At 40.0% G+C, this 27,003-nt stretch overlaps 1 protein-coding gene across 4 annotated transcripts; it reads left to right on the forward strand.

Moving 5' to 3' along the window:
- The first annotated feature begins 1,877 nt into the window (after positions 1 to 1,877).
- Positions 1,878 to 25,549, forward strand: spon2b (spondin 2b, extracellular matrix protein). Of its 4 annotated transcripts, XM_072575969.1 has the most exons (8): positions 1,878 to 2,067; positions 2,195 to 2,456; positions 2,894 to 3,161; positions 4,779 to 5,002; positions 17,735 to 17,926; positions 19,527 to 19,704; positions 23,849 to 24,029; positions 25,223 to 25,549. In XM_072575969.1, exons 3-7 carry the CDS (start codon positions 2,951 to 2,953, stop codon positions 24,025 to 24,027), a joined length of 984 nt encoding a protein of 327 aa, XP_072432070.1. In that variant the 5' UTR covers positions 1,878 to 2,067; positions 2,195 to 2,456; positions 2,894 to 2,950; the 3' UTR covers positions 24,028 to 24,029; positions 25,223 to 25,549. The 4 variants fall into 4 exon arrangements, with proteins under 4 accessions (XP_072432070.1, XP_072432044.1, XP_072432054.1 ...); XM_072575943.1 differs by having other exon boundaries at positions 1,879 to 2,067; positions 2,927 to 3,161; positions 23,849 to 25,549; XM_072575953.1 differs by lacking the exons at positions 1,878 to 2,067; positions 2,195 to 2,456 and adding an exon at positions 2,550 to 2,678 and having other exon boundaries at positions 23,849 to 25,549.
- Positions 25,550 to 27,003: the final 1,454 nt, after the last annotated feature.

The following is a 27,003-nucleotide window of genomic DNA, read 5'->3' on the forward strand; positions in this document are numbered from 1 at the left end:
CTCACTGGCTTGTTAATGGCCTGATGTGTTCCTGTAAACCAGCACCCGCCAGTATCAGTGAGGTTCTAAACTCAGTCCCTGTTCCTGTGCATTTAACTAGTCTCACTCATAAAATGTTCTTACAATTAGCCTCAGGACTAGTAGGCAGGAGAAACGTCAAATCTGGCTTCAAGCCCTGGTAATATGTTATAGCGGGTTGATTAAAATTAGTGGAGAGTAGGGCAATATCCCAATTTGTCACCAGTGAGCCGGAGAATTGTCAATCCAGTGAAAACATCTATAGCTGTGACAGTGAGTTAAGGACAAAATGTGTTTGTGCTTGAGCCAGCCCAGTGAGACTCTTGATATGTCCTAAGTTCCTTAGGAACTGAAGGAAATGTAAACTTTAGTGTCAATTTTGACAAACACATTTTGCCCGCTTTCTTGCAGGTTATGGCGGGTGCAATCAATTGTTTTTATTTGTATGATGATTAGATTCTCTACAGTGTGGAAACAGGCCCTTCGGCCCAACCAGTCCAGACCAACCCTCTGAAGAGTAACCCACCTAGACCCGCTTCCCTCTGACTAATACACCTATCACAATGGGCAATTTAGCATGGCTAATTCACCTGACCTGCACATCTTTGAACTGTGGGAGGAAACTGGAGCACCCGGAGGAAACCCATGCAGACACGGGGAGAATGTGCTAACTCCACACAGACAGTCGCCCAAGGCTGGAATCGAACCTGGGATCCTGGCGCTGTGAGGCAGCAGTGCTAACCACTGAGCCACCGTGCCGCCCCTGAAATATGAGATATGGGTGTCACTGGCAATGACTGTGGGCCGGGGGCCCTCATTGAGGAGACATCTAAACCCCAAACATTAGCTTGCTCTCTCTCCATGGAAGCTGCCTGATCCACTGTGATTTCTGGCATTTTTTTTTCAGAACATGGATACGATAAATAGACAAAGTCTCTTCCCTGGGGTGGGGGAGTCCAGAACTAGAGGGCATTGGTTTAGGGTGAGAGGGGAAAGATATAAAAGAGACAAGGGGCAACATTTTCATGCAGAGGGTGGTACGTGTGTGGAATGAGCTGTCAGAGGAAGTGGTGGAGGCTGGTACAATTGCAACATTTAAAAGGCATCTGGAAGGGTATATGAATAGGAAGGGTTTGGAGGGATATGGGCCAAGTGCTGGCAGGTGGGACTAGATTGGGTTGGAATATCTGGTCGGCATGGATGAGTTGGACCAAAGGGTCTGTTTCCGTGCTGTACATCTCTATGACTCTATGTAGGCCAGACCTGGGTAAAGATGGCAGATTTCCCTTAGAACAATTGACAGTGGTTAAGTGGTCATCCTTAGGCTAGATTTTCTTTAAAAATCCAGATGTTCACTGTATTCAAATGCCCCAACTGCCATGGGCGGGATTGTATGAACCCAGAAGATAAGTCTGGGGTTCTGGATTAGTAGAGTCATAGAGATGTACAGCATGGAAACAGACGGTTTGGTCCAACTCGTCCGTGCTGACCAAATATCCCAACCCAATCTAGTCCCACCTGCCAGCATCTGGCCCATATCCCTCCAAACCCTTCCTATTCATATACCCATCCAGATGCCCTTTAAATGGTGCAATTGTACCAGTCTCCACCACATCCTCCGGCAGCTCATTCCACATACATACCACCCTCTGAGCGAACAAGTTGCCTCTTAGGTCTCTTTTATATCTTTCCCCTCTCACCCTAACCTATTTCCACTAAGCCATCACCTCCTGGGTTAACCCCCTGGGTATATGTGTGAGTTCAGTTTGATTGACTGCTGCCTTCTAACAGGGCTGTTCTCGTTTTGAAGGAATAAAGAAGGGTGCTCCAGTCCAGTCCTGAAGGAAGCTACTCCTCACAATCTGACAGCTTCAGAAATGGCTATGGAAGCCTCTCCAAATTCAGACCAAAAGCCCGGAGAGACTGAGTTATTTACATTGGGTTTAAAGTTTTGCAGAGTTGACTTTCCTTTTTTTAAAAAAAAACTATCTGTACAGTAGATCCACTGCAGAATCCGACTGTGGCGTTCACTGGAGTTTTTGCAGCCAGGTTTGTAATTCTATAGTCCTAGATCGGCATTACAGCAGAAATGTGGCAGTTTTAAGGCGGTAAACAGAGCTGCAGACAGAGCAGGGTTGGGGTTGGGTGATTTATGTTTTACAATCTCTTTTTTTAGACCTATCAGTATCAACGATGCTTGAGACAGCGCACAAAGCGGGATAAACGTGATATAATCCGTCCAAATATCTTTAAATGAATATTATGGCGTGCCCACCCTTAAATGTAAGGTCGAAAGGTTACAATAATCGTTTGACTCGTAAGGACGCCGTGGGAGCATAAATAGCCAGTCTGTTCCCGCCGCTTTCTGCAGAGGTCTCGGTCTCAACACCTTGCAAAAGAGCGACAACAGACCGATTTCATCAACAGCTCAACTTACAGTGAGTATGCCAGGGCTGCACTCCTGTTTTAGAGCAGAAAATCGTGCAACTGCACTACAGCTGGCTCAGTTACCCAGACTGGGTGTATTTCCAGCAGACTTCCTTCATTTACTAACTTTTAATTTCTTATTTTTAAACTCTGTTTTGTGAAGGAGACAACAGATCGTTTCACACCATACTGTAAACAAGGATTTCCCCCTGATCTCCCTGTGATAGTTTCCGGTAACAATCTTTAAATGTGTGCAGCGATCTCCCCTTCTTTCTAAGGCGTATGATCAGTCAATTTAGACTTTTTGTCAATGCAACGTAACAGCGAAATATGTTTTAGTTTAGCGATGGAAATAATCATTGACAGTGAAATGTCATTTTTTAAAAGTGTTTTATATTTAACATTAAGGCAAAATACATCTTTTTAATAGTATACTTGTTTCCTGCAGTGCTGTTTTTTTTTCTGATACAAGAAAGAACAGAAACCACCCGCTCGTGGCAATCTGATGGCGATGTGTGAATTGTGGAGAGTTTGGGGGATGCTACTTGTGGCGGTGCTGGGCTGCGGGCGATGCCGGCCCGTGGATGGGGAAGCTCCGTGTGCGGCTAGTGACCGGGCCAAGTACAGTCTCATCTTCACGGGCAAGTGGAGTCGGATCGCCTTCCCCAAGCAGTACCCGCTGTACCGGCCCCCGGCGCAGTGGTCCCCGATGATGGGTAAGTGTGCTGTTGTTCCCTGTCACAATGTTCTCTGTGTTCCCTGTCTCACCCCCCCCCCCCCCCCCCCCCACAAACAAAGCGTGCCCGATTCTCAACCAGAAATACATTTTTTAAAAAATTAAGTTTAATAAAACTAAAGTGACTACAAACAGTTTCCCAGCTGCAAAACTGTGTCAGGTCTGGATTTTTTTTTGACTGCCACTAAGACCAGCTTTAAAGTTAACTTTTTACAGAGAACATTTATCCGCCTTCCTTTAAGATATTTCATCCCTCAGTCTCTTCCTGCCCGAATGAAGTGGGCGCTGTTCCTTCTCCAGGAGAACTTTTTGAAACAGGGGAATGCCGCTGCCACCTGGCGGACACTTCATCTTTTCCCTCCCCACCCTCTCTCTCCCCCACCTCTCTCTCTCTTTCCGCTGTCCTCCTGAGGCGACATTCGGATCTCGTTCAGTTCGGGCATCGTGTTATGTTGCGAACAGATGACTACTTCAAGCCCGAAGGATGAAGCTTTCCCAGGAGATCACGTTTATCTTTATCTCCAACCACCCCTGTCATTTCGTGAAACATTCGCGTTCATGACCGTGTTTTTTAAAAAAGAAAAAGCCATAGATTGGCTCAAAGAGGCCACTCGACCCGTCGTCTCACTGCTGGTTGCCTGCAGGAGCAACGTCCCCAGTGCAATCTCATATTTTCTTCCCGTAGCATTTTTTTTTCATTTTCAGATAATAATCCACTCCCTGTTACATGCATCAGTTGAATCTGCCCCCAACAGAGTCTCATGTAATGGATTCCAGATCCTAGTCTCTTGCTTTTTGAAAATGATTTCCCCCCATGTTATTGCTTCTGTCTTCCATTTACCTTAAATGTATACCCTCTGGGTGTCATCCTTCTGCCAGTGGAAATAGTTTCTCCATCTGCTGGTTTCGTCATGACACCGAATATGTCTATCAAATTTCATGTCCAAGATTCCCCACTCCAAGCAGAGCAATCCCAACCTCTCCATCTAAAAACTTCTCCATCCCTGGAACAATTCTTGTGAATCCTTTGGCAAATTGCAATAGTATGTTGTGCTACAATCTTAGTTGTTTTACAAAAAAGAGAGGAGTTAGTTTTTCCTGTTTAGATGGTTTTTTTAAAAAGGAGAAATTGCAAAAGCCAATATTTGGTGCAAATCATCAGTCAAATTAACCCCACGACACCGGATGGGACAGCTTCCATTAACTTGTAGTCACACCCAAGAAATCTGATTTCAACATTTTAAAAAACGAAATCAAGACTCCAGTTCAATATTGATGGAGTAGAGTGCTGACTAAGGTGCTGCTATTTGGGTGAGACATTAAAGCCATTCAGATACCCACCAAGGACCTCTGACATTTCAGTTCTTCTTTATCTTAAAAGTCACACTATTTGTCCTAGTGAGGTAAATCTATCAGCTTGGCTCAGCCCTGATCTCGAGACCACAGCAAAGGAGCCATTGAATTTCAGAAAAATGTGTCTATGCTTTTAGAATAATTGTACACTTATTTAAATTGTTTGTTTTTGCAGTTCAGAAGAGTGTATAGCTATTTTGTTGTGACTGAATTAGTAAAGCTGCTTTTCTGTTTCCTGAAACAGTGGTCACCCACAGCAGTGACTATCACATGTGGCGAGTGGGTGAATATGCCAGCAATGGAGTACGAGAATTTGCAGAGAAAAGTGAGGCATGGTCTTTGATGCGAGAGGTGGAAGCATCGGGAGAAAAAATCCAGAGTGTCTATGGGGTTTTCTCAGCACCAGCTATCCCAAATGGTGTAGAACAGACTTCCACTGAATTTGAAGTGCATGCCAGACATTCTTTAGTGAGTATCCACTTATCCATTTTCCTTAGCCTGTAGTTTAACCTAATTGGAAAAGGAGAATGTGAGGGTTACAAATGCTGGAGATCAATGTCAACATTCCTGATGAAGGGCTAATGCCCAAAATGTCAATTCTCCTGCTCCTCAGATGCTGCCTCACCTGCTGTGCTTTTCCAGTGCCACACTTTTTGACTCTAATTGGAAAAGGGTCCATTATCTCTGAATCAATATATCAAAATGTGCAACACAATTATCCTAAACTGGATGACCTTTTTTTTTCAAAAATCATATTTGAGTTCATGATTTATCATAGAATGCAATTTATCACAACTGAGAGAGGTCATTTGGTCAGCTCTCTGCCAGATTAACCCAACTGGTTCTACTCCCCTGTGCTTTCCTTGCAGCACTACAAATATTTTCCTTTCAGATTATTCTCTAGTTCTCTTTTGAAAGCGTTGATTGAATCTCTGTGCATTCATTAAAACTTAGTGTTGGTGTAATGGCGTAACAATAAAGAGCAGCAAACTGGATTATAGATAATGAAGGGAATTCTAATTGTGGGTGATGGTGAAAACTTGGTATGATCAAACTGGTGTTATACAGCTGGTTTTTACTTCCCATTGAATTCATGCAAAGGAAATATCAGGTTGTGTGATGAGTTGCCAATTAAATTTTACACTCTGATCAGCAATTAAAATTATCCCCTACGTATGCATTCACCATGATTATGCCCTGCATGAAATTGCTTGGCATACTTATTTTTGTAGAAATAAGGAGACAAACTGAACCTCAGGTGCCAGCGTGGACTGGATTGGAAGGTGTATTGTTCTAAACTTTTTAATTTCTCTATTTTCTAATTTATTCCAACAATCTGAAATGTTAGACTTTTTGGACTGTATTGAAGAATCTGTATCTAGATAGCTTTGTATCTAAGATGGTGCTGTAAGTGCTGACTTGTACACTTTTCACTATACTCCTTAGAGCATGTGTGACAATAAAGCTAATTCAATTCAATTCAATTAATTCTCAACAGAAAATCATTAAGTTAATGTAGCCTAGGAAATTCCTTGGGTTGATCCTCCTTAGTATTTGGTTTCAACTTGGTGGTGATAAAGGCTTTAAAATTGCATTGATTCCTGAGAGAAATTTGCAGAATCTGTATTTCCTGGTCGACTCACTTTCACATTTCGGATGAAAGTTGCCTGCAGATTATCCAGCTTGAGGGGTGGAGAAACAAGAAACAAGACCTATGAATAAATAAGTGAGCTGTATGTCATGTAACAGCTTTTGGACAGAAAGGAAAATGGATTGAAAACAGTTGAACTGGAAGCCAATCTCTGGCTGGCTAGCTGTCTGTTTGGGTGCTGTTATGAGAGTTAGAAAGAGACATTGAGAAAGCCAATTGGGAAAACATCTATTCACTATATCTATATCTATGCATCTATTCGCATGAGAATCTATAAATTTCACCACTGTTCAGGATATAAGACATCAATTAAACAACTATTGTTTCAGTTCAAAGCCAAACATCTCAATGCCTCTAACAATATTTTAAACTGTATACTCTTGACCTTCCTTTTTGTATTTGGTAATCTCCCCTTTTACCTGTGCTTGTTTATATATTTATCTTTTTTATCTCTTGGAGTTAGTAAATAATAAAATGCCCTTTTTTATTTTCAGTCAGTCTAACAAATGTTCTATTTGGCTTCTTCGTTTTTGAACTGGTGAACTGTTTTAATTGAAGTGTGATATAGTTGCATGCTAGAAATAATTTACGATCTTTTGTTACAGACTACTGAAGTGGGAGTAAAACTAGGGGAACTGGTTCATCCACCTCACTTGGGCATAATAGGGGAGATAGTGTGGCCAAAAGAAAATTGACAGTTTTTTTTCAGTGGCTTGGTTTGGAATCTCAAACATTTTGCTAAGCTCCTGTTCAATGTTAGCTCCCTGTCTGGCCAAATTAAAAGGTCCACCCATTGGGAAGACCCTGCTCTTAAGGTGACCTACGGTGGCCAGTACCAATGGAATCATGCATCAGCACATTGTAATCTTTTGATCAAGGTTTGCAGATTGCCCAAGGGTCATGGAGTTTTACTGAGGTGCAACAGTTCAAAAAGCATGCAGCCTGAATGAACAAATATATCCAGTCTAAAACACGAGAATGGTTTATCAGTCACTACCTTCTTGGAGAGCTTCCCTCTCCTCATCTACCTTGCCACTTATATACCTTATATATTGAAAGGGTCAATCAGTACCTTGCATCAATGTTCATTTAATTACATTTGTCCATTCTGGTCAGTTGGGGAGAAGAAGAAACAAGATATCTGAGGTTTACTATTTGTAATGCAGATTCCAGCCCCAAGAAGTCATTCTTTGACTTATCACTTGTATGGATGTGATATGAACTATTTTATTGATCCCAGCTGGTGACCTCGAGGATTCCATTAAAGTTTCCAGCTGCCCAGCCTCTCACCCCTCATCCATCTGAAATTTCTGAAGGGAACAGAAACACCTTGTTCCAGGACATTGGTTAGGCCACTGTTGGAATATTGTGTGCAATTCTGGCCTCCTTCCTATCGGAAAGATGTTGTGAAACTTGAAAGGGTTCAGAAAAAACTTACAAGGATGTTGCTAGGGTTGGAGGATTTGAGCTACAGGGTGAGGCGGAACAGGCTGGGGCTGTTTTCCCTGGAGCGTCGGAGACTGGGGGGTGACCTTATAGAGGTTTACAAAATGATGAGGGGCATGGATAGGGTAAACAGGCAAAGTCTTTTCTCTGGGGTGGGGGAGTCCAGAACTAGAGGGCATAGGTTTAGGGTGAGAGGGGAAAGGTATGAAAGAGACCTACGGGGCAACTTTGTCACACAGAGGGTGGTACGTGAATGGAATAAGCTGCCAGAGGAAGTGATGGAGGCTGGTACAATTGCAACATTTAAGAGTCATTTGGATGGGTCTATGAATATGAAGGGTTTGGAGGGATATGAGCCGGGTGCTGGCAGGTGGGACTAAATTGGGTTGGGATATCTGGTTGGCATGGATGGGTTGGACCAAAAGGTCTGTTCCCATGCTGTACATCTCTATAACTCTAATTGAGGCCATGAACTATTACTATTTCTTACAATTTCACAACTTCTATTAACTCAGAATTTACTCTTGATTGATGTAGCCACTCTTGAGTTATTGGCTATTATCCCTAATTTCTTAGTCAGATGTGTAGGTAACATACCAAAGTTATTAGAATTATCAGCTCAAACACTTCACTGATCACTATAAATAAAGCAAGCGTCCTGAATCAGACTGTTTGGCTAATGTTGTAAACTGATACATATCAAAGGCAAAGTTGCTATAGTCCTACTGTTACTCTCATTAGAGAGAGACACCTGGTGTTGGTTTAAGCAGAGTGCTACCATGCCTCACATGAGGGGAAGATTGAGAAGACGAGTACTTCAGGATAACCTCAGCCAGTGTAGGAATCAAACTCAAATTGGCATCTTTCTGTATCACAAACCAGCTGTCCAGCTAACTGAGCTAAACAACTCTGATTCTCTTACTGATTAGAAATCTGTCTATTTCAGCTTTGAATATTGTTAATGACCCAGATTGGCAAAGATTATCACAGACTGACTACCTTCTGAGAGGAGACATTCCTCCTCCTCTATCTTAAATGCACAACCCTTTACTCTGAGATTATGCCCTCTGATTCTGGACTGTCTCATTAGGGGAAACAACCTCTCTCTGCATCTACCCTGTCAAGTCCCTTAATTATCATTTCAATAGTGTTGCCTCTCATTCCAAAATGGTCTGAACAGTGTTCTGGAAGGGAATTAGTTAGTTAGTGCATATGTGACTTGAACATGCCATGATGCAAACGGTAAACAAAACTAATTACAGTGGCATTTTTATTAACCTTTTCTTTATGATACAGAATTTCAATACACAGAATTTGTATGAGCTTGGCTGTCTCCAAATGGAACAGTTTTCAGCTTGAAAGTTTTTAAACAGGCTCTTGTAGTGAAGCAGGTTTCTAAATTAGGACAGAGACTTTATTGCTTTTGTTCTGTAGTGCAAAAGGATAGGGAGCTGAAGGCAGAAGGAGCAAGGAATTCTGAATGGACAAGAATCATTACTACTATTTTGTGTTATCAGAGCATGCAAGAACCTATCAGACGACTGAAATGTGTCAGAAAAGGGAATCTCAGCAATTCTGGGCCGTCAGGATTGTTTTCCATTGAGCAATGATGTGGAGGAGCTGGTGTTGGAAAATCAGACAACACCAGGTTATAGCCCAACAGGTTTATTGGAAAGTACTAGCTTTCAAAGCACTGCTCCTTCATCAGGTAGCTGTGGAGCAGGATTACGAGACACAGAATTTATAGCAAAAGATTATAGTGTCCTGCAACTGAAGTGATATATTGAACAAACTTAGATTGCTGTTCAGTCTTCAGATTCCACTTTGGAAATAGAACCAGTCTGACTCAAGATTGGGATACAGACCTTTTTTTTGTAAAACCTTAAGTTATCTCGAGAAAATGACTTAAAACAAGTTCAGGGATTTCCATATTAATGAACTGAAATCTGTAACCCATTCTAAAAGGTTAAAGACTTAACAGCAATCTAGGTTCATTCAATATATCATTTCAGTTGCATGACGCTAACCTTGTGCTATAAATTCGGTGTCTTATGGCCCTACTCCTCAGCTACCTAATGAAGGAGCAGCGCTCTGAGAGCTAGTGCTTCCAAATAAACCAGTTGGACTATAACCTGATGTTGTATGATTTTTAACTTTGTCCATTGAACAAGAGAAGGTTTGTAAACATGCACCTGCTTGGCGTAATTTTGGATAGAGCATGGCTCCTGGTGAATGTGACTCAAGTACTGAAGCAATTGAGCAAGAAGTAAGAAGTCCTACATAGTACAAGCCGCGTTGGTGAAAATTGAGATTGCATGTGCTATCATGTTGCATGTGAAGGGCATTTAAATGGTCATTGGATAAACATGTGAATGATAATGGAATAGTGTAGGTTAGATGGGCTTCAGATTGGTTTCACAGATCGGCACAACATCGAGAACCAAAGGGCCTGAACTGCGCAGTAATGTTCTATGTTCTATTGCATTTGTGTAAGGAGTAATGCAAGTGTGTGCAAACATGTATGTTCTTGTCAAATCCTCAATTCATTCCCACCTGCTTTGTGTCATCTCTGTTGCCTACTGTATCCGTTATAGTATTCCTTTTGGGGGACAAAGTTTATCACCATCTCTTCCAGCAATTCTTTTCAAAATGCCTCGACAATTTTGCACCATTTTGGTTTTAAATATCTCAGGTATTTAATAACTCTGCTTCTGGAGCAGCACAGTGGCTCAGTTGTTAGCAATTCTACCGCACAGTGCCAGAGACCCGGGTTCAATTCTAGCCTCGAGTGACTGTCTGTGTGGAGTTTACACATTTCCCCCTGTGTTTGTGTGGGTTTTCTCCCATAGTCCCATAGTCCAAAGATGTGCAGGTTAGGTGAATTGGCGATGTTAAATTGCCCATTGTGTTCAGGGATGTGTAAGTTAGGTGCATCAGTCAGGGGGAAATGTAGGTGAATGGATGGAATACTCTTTGGAGGGTCGGTGTAGACTTGCTGGGCTGAAGGGTCTGTTTCTACACTGTAGGGATTCTGTGTTCTCCTATTCCCTTATGTGGTTTGCAGCTGAAAAGCAACATTCTTCATAAATAAAGGTAAAATAAATATTGGTACATATAATGATATTTATGGTATTATAGAAAACGGTATTTTAACAGTGAACCAATCCCTTTCAAAGAGGAGGGGATAAAATTGGCCCTTTTGATGTAATAGATATTTGAATGAACTGTCAAAGGCTCTGATGGTCACCCAAAGTGGAGAATTAGATATTAAGTGAACCCTTTCTGCTACTGATGACCAATCACTAATTTTGCTGACAAGAGCATTGGGGCACCATTAATTGTGTGCACTTGCCTATCGAACAGATTGCCTTGTCTAATCTGCCTCCCTTTTAAGCAGTTCCTTAAAATATTACGTTGCCATTTCTTGCAAGATTTATGTGCTTGTACTTGTGTTAGTATGGCACCTTTCTGGAGGTTTTTTAAAATGACAGTTTCTGAGTAAAAGAATACGATTTGATACCTAATGTTTATGCATCAAAAGGAAATATTAGAACATAGAACGTTACAACACAGTACAAATCCTTCGGCCCTTGATTTTGCGGCGACATGTAAAAATAATCTGATTCCCATCTAACCTACACCATTCCATTATTATCCATATGTATGTCCAGTACCTATTTAAATATTGATAGGTTTGTACAATTCATGAAGTTATGTGTGTTTCTGATTCAGCAATGTGCATTTCTAGTTTTAAAACTGTCAAACATAAATATCAAAGTCTTTGAAAATATCAAAGGATTAATAGAAAACCAGGTTTTTTTTGCCTTTACATTTTTGGGAAAGTTTTGGATTCAACCTGGCTTATTCTACACATTGACATGACATTTATATAAAATAAAGAATTGTGGATGCTGGAGATCTGAAACAAAAACAGAAATTGCTAATGAAACTTAGCAGGTCTGGCAGCATCTTTGGGAAGAAAATAATTGATGCTTCAAGTCTGGTGACTTTGAAGAGACGTTAACTCTATTTTTTTACCTCAACAGTTGCTGCTAAACCTGCTGAGTTTCAGCAACAATTTGTTTTTGTTTCAGACAACACATCTATGTTAATTTGGTCTGCCTACTTCGAGGTATCACCTCGTTCATAAACACGAATGTGGACAACTAGGAAATTTGGCTTAATGGCTTCAAAACAAAAAATGGCAGTCTCAATAATAAACCTGATTACTCTAAAATTGCCTTAAATATTGGCTCCTGATGCAGCTGGTCAGGCATGAGTTTATTACAGTTGAAGCTGCAGGTTTACTGAACATCATCTCACTCAACTAGTGGAAAATTGTGGTATGAATTGCTGGGAATTTCCTTTTCTTCATTTCATGTGCAGAAATTTGAGTCTTTTGTGACTGTGAATTAGTTCTGCTCAATATATGGCAGTACTTTCATTTCTCTCCCACGCCTCTCATTTACACTGTCACTCTCTTTCCCACCCATGTCCCCATTCAAGATGGCATTTATCATCTTTTTCTGTATCACAGTTTGCTCTGCCAGTTTGCACTCTAGCTGAAGGGCTTTCTTCCTCCTTACTGTTTCCCCCTTTTGTTACATCGATCAATAGATGGAAATTCATAAATTAGAACATATCATCATTAATCCCAAACTCCTGAAAATATTCCTATCACAAGATCTGAGAAATGGCAAATTGGCTACATTTTGCTTTCTCAAAAGCTTCCTACAACAGAAGGTTAGACAGAAATGATTTATTTTCTTCTTGCAGATTCAGCTTTGTATTCGCCAACACCACAGCTGAGTTCTCCATAATTGATTCAATTTAGGAGGGGAAGAATTGACATTAATATGTTCTGAATAGAGTAAATTTGCTTTGTTTGCTGTTCAGAATTGAATCCTTTTTTCAATTGTAGATGCGATGTCCGTATGAAAATTCTTTGTTTGCAAGGGCCATTGTTACTATGGTAACTTGCCTTCCCAAACACTTTCACTGTGTTTGTACAGAGATGAGTACAATAATGAGCTACTATGGTATCACTAACTCACCTATTTTGTTCATTAGTGCAAACCTCTTTGTAAAATGCATTCTCAGCGATTACAAAAATGTAGTGCTTGGCTTTGTAGAAGTTACATTTCAGGTCACAGAATTATTACTGTGCAGAAGGAGGACATTTGGCTCATCTCTGGCTATCAAAATGCTGTTCTTGTTTCTTGCTATACTTTGCACATTGTTCCTTTCTCCAATACAATTTGCACCCTCATGACTAGACAAACCCTTCACACAACCCTTACCGTTAAGCCCGGTGCCACCTGTTGAAGCAAGAAAAGGACTACTGTCATGCCAATAGCACCAGAAGCAAGTGACCGAGCTAAGTGATTTCCATGACCAGTGAATCAGATTAAAGCTCTGCAGTTGTTAAGGATGGTGGATAATTAAACAACTTGCTAGGGGAGGAGGTACCACAAATGTCCCCATCCTCGATGATGGAGCTCCAGCTTCAGCCTTCACACTTAAGACCATAAGACCATAAGACATAGGAGTGGAAGTAAGGCCATTCGGCCCATCGAGTCCACTCCGCCATTCAATCATGGCTGATGCGCATTTCAGCTCCACTTGCCAGCGTTCTCCCCGTAGCCCTTAATTCCTCTAGACAACAAGAACCTATCAATCTCGGCCTTGAAGACATTTAGCGTCCCGGCTTCCACTGCACTCCGTGGCAATGAATTCCACAGGCCCACCACTCTCTGGCTGAAGAAATGTCTCCGCATTTCCGTTCTGAAATGACCCCCTCTAATTCTAAGGCTGTGTCCACGGGTCCTAGTCTCCTCGCCTAACAGAAACAATTTTCTAGCATCCACCTTTTCAAAGCCATGTATTATTTTGTACGTCTCTATTAGATCTCCCCTTAATCTTCTAAACTCCAACGAATACAACCCCAGTATCCTCAGCCGTTCCTCATATGCTAGACCTGTCATTCCAGGGATCATCCGTGTGAATCTCCGCTGGACACGTTCCAGTGCCAGTATGTCCTTCCTGAGGTGTGGGGACCAAAACTGGACACAGTACTCCAAATAATTACTTCTGAATAATGAATGTAAGAGATGAATGGATGACCCATCTTGGCCTTCTCCTTGTGTCAGTGGTCTCACAGATACCACCATTCAGCCATTAATTCACTCCATGTGACATCAAGAAACCAAAGTTTGGGAGAAAATTTGTAGCTCGGGTGCTCGTTGTTGTGGTTCTGTTCGCCGAGCTGGGAATTTGTCTTGCAAACGTTTCGTCCCCTGTCTAGGTGACATCCTCAGTGCTTGGGAGCCTCCTGTGAAGTGCTTCTGTGCTGTTTCCTCCGGCATTTATAGTGGCCTGTCTCTGCCGCTTCCGGTTATCAGTTCGAGCTGTCCACTGCAGTGGCCGGTATATTGGGTCCAGGTCGATGTGTTTGTTGATAGAGTTTGTGGATGAGTGCCATGCCTCTAGGAATTCTCTGGCTGTTCTCTGTTTGGCTTGCCCTATAATGGTAGTGTTGTCCCAGTCAAATTCATGTTGCTTGTCGTCTGTGTGTGTGGCTACTAAGGATAGCTGGTCGTGTCGTTTCGTGGCTAGTTGGTGTTCGTGTATACTGATCGTTAACTGTCTTCCTGTTTGTCCGATGTAGTGTTTTCTGCAGTCCTTGCATGGGATTTTGTACACTACATTAGTTTTGCTTATGTTGGGTATCGGGTCCTTCATTCTAGTGAGTTGTTGTCTGAGCGTGGCTGTTGGATGCCGGAGGAAACAGCACAGAAGCGCTTCACAGGAGGCTCCCAAGCACTGAGGATGTCACCTAGACAGGGGACGAAACGTTTGCAAGACAAATTCCCAGCTCGGCGAACAGAACCACAACAACATCAAGAAACCTCTGAATGCACTGGATATTGCAAAAGGTATGGGCCCTTGCAACATTCCAGCAATAGTACTGCAAACAGTAGTAAGGTGATAGGAGAGTCAACATTGCTATGAAGCAGTGCTTTCTGAGCAATAACCTGCTTGCTGACTCTCAATCTCAGTTATGCTAGGATCATTCAGAACATGACCTAGTTACAGCCCTGATTCAAACACTGACAAAAGGGATAAATTCCAGAGTTGTGAGAATGATTGGCCTTGACATCTGGTTTACAAATACATCGCAGTTCTTTCAAGGGCGACAGATACATGGGAACATCACCTGCAACTCTCCTACAAGCTACTTCACCATCATGGAGGAGAAAGTGAGGACTGCAGATGCTGGAGATCAGATCTGAAAATGTGTTGCTGGAAAAGCGCAGCAGGTCAGGCAGCATCAAAGGAACAGGAGAATCGATGTTTCGGGCATAAGCCCTGCTTCACCATCATGACCTGGAAATATTTACAGCCATCCCTTCAGTGACACTGGATAAAAATGTTGGAAATCCTTAGCAGCATTGTGGATGTACTTTTCCCAAATGGACTGCAACAGGTCAAGAAGGCAGCTCACCACCACCTTCATGACAATAAATTTGGCCTAGCCAGTGATGCCACTTCCCTTGAATGATTTATTTTTCTAAATTACGTAAATCCTATGGTTAATGTTAAACTGATAGTTTAGCGGCCACAACAGAAATACAAATGTAACATTAGAAAAGGACTTACTCTTTCCTGGAAAAGGATAATCTCTGCAAATGAATACTAGAAACTTTAAAATGCTGAATGTCAAATTGGATCTTTTCATTTGTTTTAAAATCTGTTTTGCAGTTGTCAAAGAGGAAGCCACATTGGAAGAGTTCTAAGGAAGATGATTTTCCATGTAATTATTTAAGGTCTTGGAGCTTCCATTCTGGCTTCTATTAAGATAGCTCAGACTCTAATGAGGAATAGGTCTGGACCTAGAAAAATCAATTTTCCCAGAAATTTCTGTTAGGCACCTGCCTTTTATGCATTCAGCCCCTTTTGCCTTACTCAAAAGCCTTTTTTTAAGTCATTCATACGATGAAGGAATTGCTGGCTAGGCCAGTATTTATTGCCCAACCCAGAGGACAGTTAAGAATCAACCATACTGTTGTGGATCTGGAGTTACATGTTGCCCAGACCAGGTAAGGACAGCAGTTTTCTTCCCTAAAAGACGTTAGTGAACCAGATAGTGGTTTCACAATCATTAGACCCTTATTTCCAGATTTTTGTCACCATGGTGGAATTTGAACCTGGGTCCCTAGAACATTACCTGGGTCTTTGAACTCACAGTACAGTGATAATACCACTAAGCAATCACCTCACCTACATTTTCACATATGTTGATAACAGCCAGCTCTACATCACCATTCCCCCTCTCCCTTTCACTTTCTCAACTGTTTCTGAACTATTAGACTGTTGATCCTGACATCCTATACTGTTTGAGTCAAAGTCTCCACAAATTAAATGTTGGGAAGACTGGAGCCTTTGTTTTGGTCCCTGCTCCGTCATATGTACTGCCTCGATCCCTCCCCCTAGCAACAACAGATCGGGATTAATCCAGTCTATTCCCAATCTTTGGTGTCATGTACTTTGGCTTAATTTGTTTATATATGATTTCTTTTGTTAATATAGGCACTGATGTAGTGCGACTTTCCACTCAATGTTTTTGTAAAAATACAAGTGACAATAAATTATTATTCTATTCTAAGATTAGCTTCCAATCTCATTGGTATAACCACTAAACCCACCTGTTTCCATCTCCATAACATCATCCAGTCTTGGCTTATCAGTTAATTTAAAAAAAAATCACATTCATGCCTATATACTTGATGATGCAAAACTTAGCTTGTAGCTCATAAAGATAACTGGGTCCTGCATTGAAATGTCGCCTTGTTTTACTCCTCCCCCACTCTCAAACACTAGGAATTTCCAAACTAGCAAGATTATTTCAGGATATTAATAAAATGTATTTATAAAAGAAACAAGTAATCTAAATCAACTTATATTAGCAAATAGAATTAGGTTCTTGATGGTTTAAGTGTGCGATTGCAACCTTTTTTGTTTGCGTATTTATTACAAGAATGAATCTGGATTGCATTGTAGTAATGCATTCTGCAGCAGAGTCTGTGGTAACTCATGATAGTTAAAAGATATCAAGTCTACCTGAAAATTGCATACAATCTTTAAATCCACCATATGAAGCAATGACATATATTTAACAAAGAGATATTTTGTAAATTGTACTCCCAATCCGTATAATTTTTAAATAGTATGGAAGGTCTTTGGCTCAACCCGCAAAGAGGGATTTCCTATTAAAACCCAATCCTGTCGTTTCCCACAAAGTAACTGATTTGTGTTGTATATTCTTTTTAACAAGTTTTTTTGAATATCTGCAGCTGCTCGAAATAACAGGCAGCTGTTACGCTCTGTTCAGATCTTATAACCACAGAAGGAGGTTATAGAGGATAATAGTAGTCTTTTCTTGCTAATGAGTAATTAAGATTAAACAAACTCACAGGTGCAAAATTAAAAATGGCAGTGAGGCTATCTTTACACTTCCCTATGCCTTCAACACTACATCTGAGAACCTGGTTCCTGGCTACATTTCAAATTCTCAAAATTGCTTTAAATCTTATTTCAAATTGAAGACCTTAATTGTGGGCTGTGTTTTGACTCCCTCTTACGCTCCTGGCTTTATTCCCATATTCTGCCAACTGGAATAAAATGTTGACAATCTCTAATGGTCTGTGATAATTGGAAGCAAACTATTTTGTTGGTGGTGAGCCTCAGTGAATTCAGCAAGGTCATTCCAGGGCAGATGGTGCACCCAGCATCTTTCCAACACTAGTACAAATACAAACTCAGTTTCAGAAAAAAAAGACTAACGAAAGAACTGAATGGAAAAAAAAATTACAAACAGCTAAATGGTGGACTCTCTTGTATTTTTGCCTGTTACATCTTGTAGTTTAATTAGCTTCTTATCCTACTAGTTACCTGAACAAAACTTCAAAATAAATTCTTAAACAACTAGCACTGTACATGACTGAGATGTTTTGTAATACATTCTCAGCCTCATTATGCATTTTGTTCTGCTCACTTTATCACAATATATAAAGACTAACCAAATTACTTCTGCTTATTCCCAGATGTCTTTTATTGTTCGTATTGTACCAAGTCCAGACTGGTTTGTAGGAGGTGACAGTATTAATCTGTGTGAAGGAGACAACTGGAAAGAGCAAATGTCTATAGACCTGTATCCCTACGATGCTGGGACAGACAGCGGTTTCACCTTTTCTTCACCAAATTTTGCTACCATTCCCCAGGAGACCATCACTGAGGTAACTATGATATGCATAAAAGTATAACTACTTTAACATAAATCCGTTCAATGATTGTTGCCAGAACTTAGGTGGTCAAAACTTTACACACTATCTATTTTTCTAAAAGTACCAGCTGTCTCTTTAATATGGGCAGCAATTGTGACATACATGTGAGAGGACTGTGTACTTGATTTCTGGAATGTGCTGAAATAGCTGGTGTGGTAGTTGAGGCGCTAAAGTTGGCCACATAATGGCTGGTGTTGATCTTTGCTGTGATTCATCCCTTGTAAATAAACAGCCTTCTGATGCTCATTCTGGATTAGTGGTGCTGGAAGAGCACAGCAGTTCAGGCAGCTTCTGATGCTCATTGCCAAGAGTCAAAAGGAAGGAACTGAAACACTGGAGGATAGTATGTATCCTAACATGGCTTGGGGCACCTAAGAGATAAGGGGCAGCAGATAGGCCAAGGTACTGCACCCTATCACAGTTTAGAGTTTATTGGAGTCAAAGAGCAACATTGTACACCATGGAAAAGATTTTGACTAAAATAGCTTAGAGCTGATTTTTCTTTACAAATTGGTATATTGCATTTGTCTATTCCATAAAATTTTAATAAACTCATTCATTTTTTTCATGGGGTGTTTGAAGCATGTGTTACCTAGGCCTTATTGCTCATAAGAGTCAGCCATATTGCTGCTGTACCATGTTGGTTGATCCAGGTACAAAGGGCAGCTTCTCTATTCTGACAACAATGGCTACATGATCACTATTAGACTAGCTTTTATTCCAGATTTTTATTGAATTCACGTTATCTCGTCAGCCATGGTAAGATGTGATACATACACTCAGAAGATTAGCACAAGGTTCTGGATTACTAATCCAATGATGTTACCATTACATCACTGCCTCTCTCAATTAGTACTTTGATCTTTGTTGTCTTCATTAGGAGTTTTGTAGGTAGTCGGTGACTTTGTTGAAATATCAAGATCCTGAGGGGTCTTGACAGGATGGATGTGGAGAAAATGTTTCCTCTTGAGAGAACTTAATATTTAAAGTTTTCCCAAATAAAACTGGGATCAAGTGAAATTATTTCTCTAAAATCAAGTTTCTTAGGTGCTAGCTTACTGAATCCGTAAATATTTTTAATACAGAGGTAGGTAGTTTGTTGATTAAATGAAAGGGTAAAAGACTGTTGCAGGATAGTCAAGAATATAGCGTTGAAGTTACAATGAGATCCAGCCATGATCTTATTGAATGGCAGAGCAAGATCAAGGGGCTACATAGCCTGTTCTTGCTCCTTGCATGTATGTGTGTTTGGTCTATATTGGTATTTGTGGAGCCATTCTATTATAATTACCCAACACATTTTGTATGGGTCTCTTGTTTCTTTCTAAATCATGAAATGCTTGGCTTAAATTTGGTTAATTGCATTATGCATTATTTAGTGTTTAATGTCAACAGAGATTGTCAGTTTAAATGTTAACTTCCGAAATAAGCATTCGATTTGAATAGGTAAAGTATAAAGAAATAGAGGGTGTGGTGGTTAACTGTGATATAATGGTTCAAGAAGACTACCACTAATCTGATATTTAACTATTGAATGTGCTGCTTCATTCAGATAACATCGAGCTCACCAAGCCATCCTGCAAACTCATTCTTCTATCCCAGACTGAAGCAGCTCCCTCCAATTGCCAGAGTGACACTGACAAAACTGAAGGACAACCGATTAATTGGAATTATTCCAGCTCAGTCCAACCTTATTCCCATGGGCAATGAGATAGATGACATTGTGTCAGGTACGTTATAAAACTTTGAATCAGTCTATGATTTTAATTAGCCATAGAATCATAGAGTTATACAGCATGGAAACAAACCATTCAATCCAACCCATCCATGCTGACCAGATATCCAAAACTGATCTTGTCCCAATTGCCAGCATTTGGCGCATATCTCTCTTAAATCCTTCCTATTCATATACCCACCTAAATGCCTTATAAATGTTGTAATTGTACCAGTCTCTACCACTTCTTCTGGCAGCTCATTCCATACACATACCACCCTCTGTGTGAAAAAAATTGCCCCTCATGTCCCTTTTAAATCTTTCCCCTGTCACTGTAAACCTATGCCCTCTAGTTTTGGACACCTCTTGGGGGAAAAAGATGTTGGATATTTACCCTATCCATGTCGTTCATGATGTTATAAAAATTTATACAGTCACCCCTCAGCCTCTGATGCTCCAGGGAAAAAGCCCCAGCCTATTCAGCCTCTCCCAATTGATCAAACCCTCCAATTCTGCCAACATCCTTGTAAATCTTTTCTGAACACTTTAACATTTAACAACATCTTTCCTATAGCAGAAATGAACAGTTTTCTGAAAGTAGAGCCGTGGCTATACAAATCTGTGTAGTTTTAACTTGCTACTGTTTGTAGTTACTCCTTTTGGAGATCTGTTATCGGGGTGTGCTACACTTGTCTGTCTTACACCATTCTCTTCCATCCCTGTATCTCATCTGCAGACACTGTTATATTTGTTTGAGCTTTGATCAAATGCTTAGTATTTGTGTTTTGGATGTTACTTTTTAAGAGTTTATTTTGCTTTTGCAATTTCATGTAGCCTTTAACTTGTTTTTGGAATTTTTAGCATATGTTTTAGCATCTGCATTTCAGTGGCTTCTGTTTTCTTCCAAAGATCCTTTTGATGTTGTCTGGGTTACTCAGATTTACAGAAAAGTGGGTAAATGTAGCGTCTTCTGAGTTCACTTCTTGTTGTTAACATATCCTCAGCTTCACAAAATTACTTCTGTTGTTCTCCTTGCTTCTGCAAAACATCGGTATCTTCTGTTCACACTTGTCCTAAATAGACAGCTTGTTCCAGTATAACACTATCCACTGCAATCTTAATTTTCTCAACTTCCTCAAAATAAATCTGATCAAACTCAAACTAATTTTGCTTTGTCCACAATATTCTGTCTGACCTCTTCTATAATAGTACCGTATTGTCGGCATACTCCTCTTGCTTCCAATTTTTACTCCTAAAGATGCATCTGAGTGTTTGACCTATGGGGATTGACTTCGCTCAGTTGGCTGGATGGTTGGTTTGCAGAGCAGTGTGATACCAAACAGCATGGGTCAATTCCCATCACCAGTTTGAGGTTACCATGAAGGACTCACCTTCTCACCCTCTTGCTCTTCCCTTCCCTTGACCTTAATGAGAGAGAAGGCTCTGGGGAGACTATGGCAATACAATACAATTTGACCTATATTAATGAATCATTTTGGTGACAGTCTAAAGCCTTAACTTACTCCTTTCTTCACTTGAAACATATTTGATTGTCCCTTTATTAGTTTGTTTTTTGCTGTTTGTTCCCAGAATGTGGATAAATCTCTCATCTTTACTGACATAATATTTCAGCAAGACTTCTCAACTTGTGGTGATTTAAATTTGATTTGAATGCTTTTTAATAGTCTACAAAGGAAGTACAATCTGCATTTCACCAATTTCTGTTTCAAATGTGCTATTTCTTTCTATTATAATTTTCAAGATCATTTTAATGAGGCAACCCAATAAACTTGAAGTTCTCAAATTATTGTCTTCCATTGCTGTAGTTTCTTCAGTAGCTTTCCTACTAGTGAATGTCTCAATTCACTTTGAATATACCCTTTGGTATATATTTGATATGAACAGGAGTAGGCCATTCAACCCATCAAGAAAACTCTTCCATATAATGCAATCATGGCTGATTTGAATAATTCAATGTCTTTTACCCATACTATCCCCATTACCCATGTGGTTTAATTCTGCTAACCAACCTTCTGCATAAGACCATTTTAAAGCCTTTCTTCTGAAAATACAAATATACCATGTCTACTTATTAATTTTTGTTAGCAATACAACAAAATAGTAATAGCTTGTAACAAGCTTCTTTATTATTCAAGTGTCCATTTATCATATCTTTTAAAATAGATTCTAGTGTTTACTACTTTCCAATCTGCAGGATTCATTCCAGAATGTATAGAACTTTGGACGGTGATCATGAATATATCATCTATCTCTATAACCACCTCCTTGATACTGGGCTGTAGAATATCAGGTTTCAGAGATTTACCAACTTTCAGGTCAATTGATTTCTACAACACAATTTTCTGACCACTACAAATTCCCTTCAAATCATTCTCCCGAGTCACTTGGAAATCTAATTCTGGGAAATTTCTTGAATCTTCCTTAGTGAGAACTGACACAAAGTAATACTTTCGGTTCTCTGTCATTTCTCTATTCCATACAGGACCCACATTTAATTTAGGCAGACATTTCCTTTTGCATACATACAAAAGCTTTTACAGTCCATTTCTTGTTTTTTTATGCTAGATTGCACTCAAAGTTTATTCTTTTCCTTACTAGCTTCTTGGGCATCCTTTGCTATATTCCAAAAACCTTGTAATCCACAGATGTACTTCTGTTCCTGGTCACTTACTTCACATATCAAGCAATGTACTGTGGATGCTGGAAATCTGAAACAAGCAATCGTTGCTGGAAAATCTCAGGCAGCTTCTGTGGAGAGAAACTGGCAGCACTGTTGCAGTGGTTAGCACTGTTGCCTCACAGCGCCAGAGACCGGGTTCAATTCCCGCCTCAGGCAACCGTCTGTGTGGAGTTTGCACATTCTCCCCGTGTCTGCGTGGGTTTCCTCCGGGTGCTCCGGTTTCCTCCCACAGTCCAAAAATGTGCGGGTTAGGTGAATTGGCCATGCTAATTTGCCTCTAGTGTTAGGTGAAGGGGTAAATGTAGGGGAATGGGTCTGGGTGGGTTGAGCTTAGGCAGGTCAGTGTGGACTTGTTGGGCCGAAGGGCCTGTTTCCACACTGTAAATAATCTAATCTAATCTAAGAAACAGTTAAGATTTCAGCCAGTTGATCTTTCATCAGATCTGAAGACAGATTGAAATGCAAGAGATTTAAGCCAGTGTAACAGGGCAGGAAGAACAAAACAGGATGCCTTTAAAGGGATGGAAGACCAGGGAGATAAAGCAATAAAAAAAAATCATGATGCAATTACCAAAAAGAGGGGTAATTAATAAGTTATATAAACAAAGCTGCTGCCCAAATGAGGCATGATTGGCTATAGAAGTGGGAAAGGATCAACAGTCAGATCTCAAGCTCTGAATTAAACAACAGTCTAGATAAAGTCTCATCTCAAGCAAATCTAAATCAACTTGATGAAATACAATGCATAAATTACAAAGTGGTGCAACAAAAATAATATAATTTGAGTGAAAACTCTCAGCTGAAGAAAATGCTTCATTGTCAGAATTGTCTTTTTATCCAGTTGTTCAGGTGGTCTTTAAAGACCCTCTAGTATGGCAATATCCAAAGAGAGTTGTCTGGCTCCTCAGGCAACACTCCTTCCTCAGCAACATCACCAAAAGTATATTTTTCATGCATATCCAGAATCAGAGGTCACAGTCTGAGGATAGGGGGTAGGCCACTTAGAACTTAAGAGAAATTTTCTTCACCCAGCGAGTGGAAGAGCATATGGAATTCCCTGCCATAGAAAATGGTTTAAGGCCAAAATATTGAGGGCTAAAGGGGTCATGGAGTATAGGGAGAAATTGGGAATGGGATTCTGAGTTGGATGATCAGCCACAATCCTATTGAAAGGCAAAGCAAATGGCCTACACCAACTCCTATTTTAAATGTTTCTGTAGCTATGTATCCAAATGATTCGACAGTTGTCTTAACACTGCAAAGCAATTCATTATGCTTGAGAAAATTTTGACAATGAGTAACATATATTTGAAGTGTTTCCAATTAAATAATTATGATGATTTTTATTACCCAACTGAGTTGCACTAATTTACTTCAAAATGTGGGAAAAAAATCCTCTGTTTGTAACAACATCTTTTCTAGACTCTATGATTGTAATTGATTGTTTTATTCATTACAGAGACTCCATTGGACTGTGAGGTTTCCACTTGGTCTTCCTGGGGCCTGTGCATGGGGAAATGCACAGAGAAGGGTGTGAAGCGCCGCACTCGCTACATCCGACTGAAACCAGCCAATAGCGGTACTCCATGTCCAGAGCTACAGGAGGAGGAGCAATGTGTGCTGCACAACTGTGTCTAAAGGTGACACTTGATGATAGATCGCATTGTCACCTTTTGGAGATGAGAAGGGCTAGACCTCACCAAAGATGGGTCCCTATGCAATATTAATTAATTCAACTAATTGTTATTGATTCAGGGTTAAAATGACAGCTAAGCTGACACTCATTATATGTAAATGCTAATGCTTTTCCGATCAGTTTGATGTCTACTAATTGGAGAGTTTAGTTTCCTCCTTTATCATTTGCCATCACTATCTTAGTGTACAGCAAATACTGTAAGCAATGATTCAAAACCATCCTCAGCAGTAAACTAATCTCTCGAGTAAATTCTCAGATTAGACTGCAGTTTGGAAATCATCCCTAGAATCGCACGTTATTTATACTGTGTAAATTTCAATTTAACACCAGCTTTTGAATTCTTCTGTTTTTGTTGTTGGCATAAATGATAATCTGTGAATGCCTTCCGGGTTCTTGATCTGTGATGGTATTTATGTCAGAAGATTAAAAGTGGTTAGCAATGAACATTTTTATAATCTAAATTTAATTACCTGGCATTATGTGCAGTTGCTAATTAATAGCTTTAAGAAAATAATGATGAAAATTGATTTGAATGTTGCTGTTAACTTGTATTTTGCATGCATTCTCATTTAAAAGTTGTCTTAGGCAGTCAAAATATTTACTGAAAACCTTCATAGAAGAAATAACATAAATTTTTATTGCATTCTCATGATTATTCATTGAGAGATTATATTACTGATATAATTATTTCCTGAGGAAAATACATTTTGATACTAATTTAAAACATTTTATCCAGTTCTGTCCTTCAGTTCAACCCAAAATAGTTTTTAAAAAAAATCAGTGTACTTAAATTAAGGAAGCTATTGCAATTCGGTCTGAGTTTTTTTGTCTCTAAAGGCATTTTGTTGGACAGAGCAATCCATTGCAATATGTGAGAAATTTAATTTGAGTAGAGACTTTCTTGTGAAGATGTTACATTCTTATTTATTTGTCCATATTACACAATTAACCTAAATCACAAGATATAATTCATGAAATAGCTTTGTAGATGGGTTATTTAGGAAGGTGTAGGTGATTCAATCACTCAAGCCTGTTCAGCCATTCAATTAGATCATGGCTGATCTGTGGCCTAACTCCATATCACCTGCCTTTTTCCTACATTGATTAATATCTCTTTACTATCTTTCTGCTTCACAGAAAAAAGATCTCAGATTTAAAATGAATAATTAACAACTGATCAAGCATGGTTGGATAGGATGGATGGAGAGATTTGGCTGAGTCTGTTAACTACTTAAACAATTTCAGAGTATTTACCCATGTGTTAATATCAAGTAATGAAGTTCCACCTTGCACCACTTGCTTGTGATGAGACAAGTTGTTGGGATGTGAGTAGCTGAAGTATTTCTGTATGTGTCATTTGTCAATTGAAGCTAAGGGAAACTGATCCATCAGTCATTGGGTGGATTGATCTGTGGATTTCTCAACAATCGATGTCTGGTTTTTCAATAAAGAATCAAAATGGTATAGACTGCTATGACATGTGAATATGACAGATTAATGTGCAATGCTATAGAATGGATTGAATACAGTTTAAAATCCACTGTAAATGTATATAATGAACCATTAACTTTAGCACCATGCTTGTGGGGGAGCAACAAATGAAGACCAAACACCATCTCATGACAAAGGAAAGCAATTGTCAGGAAGAGTCCCCATGAGTTTACGTGGCACTGGTGATCAATCACAGAATGGAATAGCAGAAACTTGTCTCTGGAATTCTGTGTTCCATCCTTAAAAAATAAAACCCGTTTTATTGTTGTTACTGGTGAGATCAGTGCCACTCTGGTCATTTTGAATTTGATACACAGGTCTGACTTGCAACTCCACTTCAGAGAGCCTTTGCATTCCAAGCATGTTGGGAGATGACTGGAGTCTGATTATAGGACAGAAGAAGTTAGGGTGGCAGGTTTTCATTTATAAATAACATGCAAGAACATTGTGAAATGCATGCTTTTTTGTATTTGAAGACTGTTTTTTAATTTGAATTCACATTCTCATATGGTCATGAGGGAATCTGATCCCATTACAGATTAGGGTAGATTTGAATTCAATAACATGACCACCACACTCCCACATCCTTAATGATACTAGGTACTTAAACTAGAAAGAATTGTAAGGAACGGCAGATGTAGTCATCAATCTTCCACTTCAATCGAGCTTAATTAAAATTCACACCAAAATTAAGAATATTGATTGAAATAATTGATCACCCTCACCCTCACCTCCTTCCACCTATCGCATTCCCAGCGCCCCTTCCCCCAAGTTCTCTCTCCCCCTCCCCCCACCTTTTATCTCAGCCTGCTTGGCACACCAGCCTCATTCCTGAAGAAGGGCTTATGCCAGAAACATCGATTGTCCTGCTCCTCAGATGCTGCCTGGCCTGCTGTGTTTTTCCAGCACTACATTTTCAACCAAGGTATTGTCATATCCTGGATACCGTTATCTTCATAAATTATTGATCTTTCATTCTCGGTCCATAAAACTAAGTGATTCACTAAAGTCCCCTTGGAAAGAAAATCTGCATGGCCTATGTATGACTTCAGACCCTCAACAGTCTTTCCTCCTGATATAGTCTGGAAAACTGATAAATTGCATTCTAACAGGTTGATCTTGGTGGAGAGCCATTTGGAATATGCAGTAAATGCTACTGTAATGCCAACCGCCGATGCATAAATGAATGGAGATCAATAAGCATAAAGGGTCAAATTTTCATGCCTCCTTTATCAAAAGGGGTAAAGGCAGCATTTAGAAGTGAAATAAAAATGATGTGCTGGAGAAACTCGGCAGGTCTAGCATCATTTGTGGAGAGTTAATGTTTCAATTTGCAAATGACTCTTCAGGGTTTTTAAGTAAAGTCACCTACCTGTTTTTAAGGACAGGACTCTGGCTATGAGATTTGACAGATATGACCATGCCTA

This window comes from Chiloscyllium punctatum, chromosome 1 (genome assembly GCF_047496795.1).
Source record: "Chiloscyllium punctatum isolate Juve2018m chromosome 1, sChiPun1.3, whole genome shotgun sequence".
NCBI lineage: Eukaryota > Metazoa > Chordata > Chondrichthyes > Orectolobiformes > Hemiscylliidae > Chiloscyllium > Chiloscyllium punctatum.

Excerpts from the sequence above, each read along its gene's own strand:
- spon2b (XM_072575969.1), top strand. The coding sequence starts at position 2,951 with ATGGCGATGTGTGAATTGTGGAGAGTTTGGGGGATGCTACTTGTGGCG. Across the intron at positions 5,003-17,734 it reads TGCATGCCAGACATTCTTTA|ATGTCTTTTATTGTTCGTAT; the intron begins GTGAGTATCCAC and ends GCTTATTCCCAG. Across the intron at positions 17,927-19,526 it reads CCCAGGAGACCATCACTGAG|ATAACATCGAGCTCACCAAG; the intron begins GTAACTATGATA and ends TGCTTCATTCAG.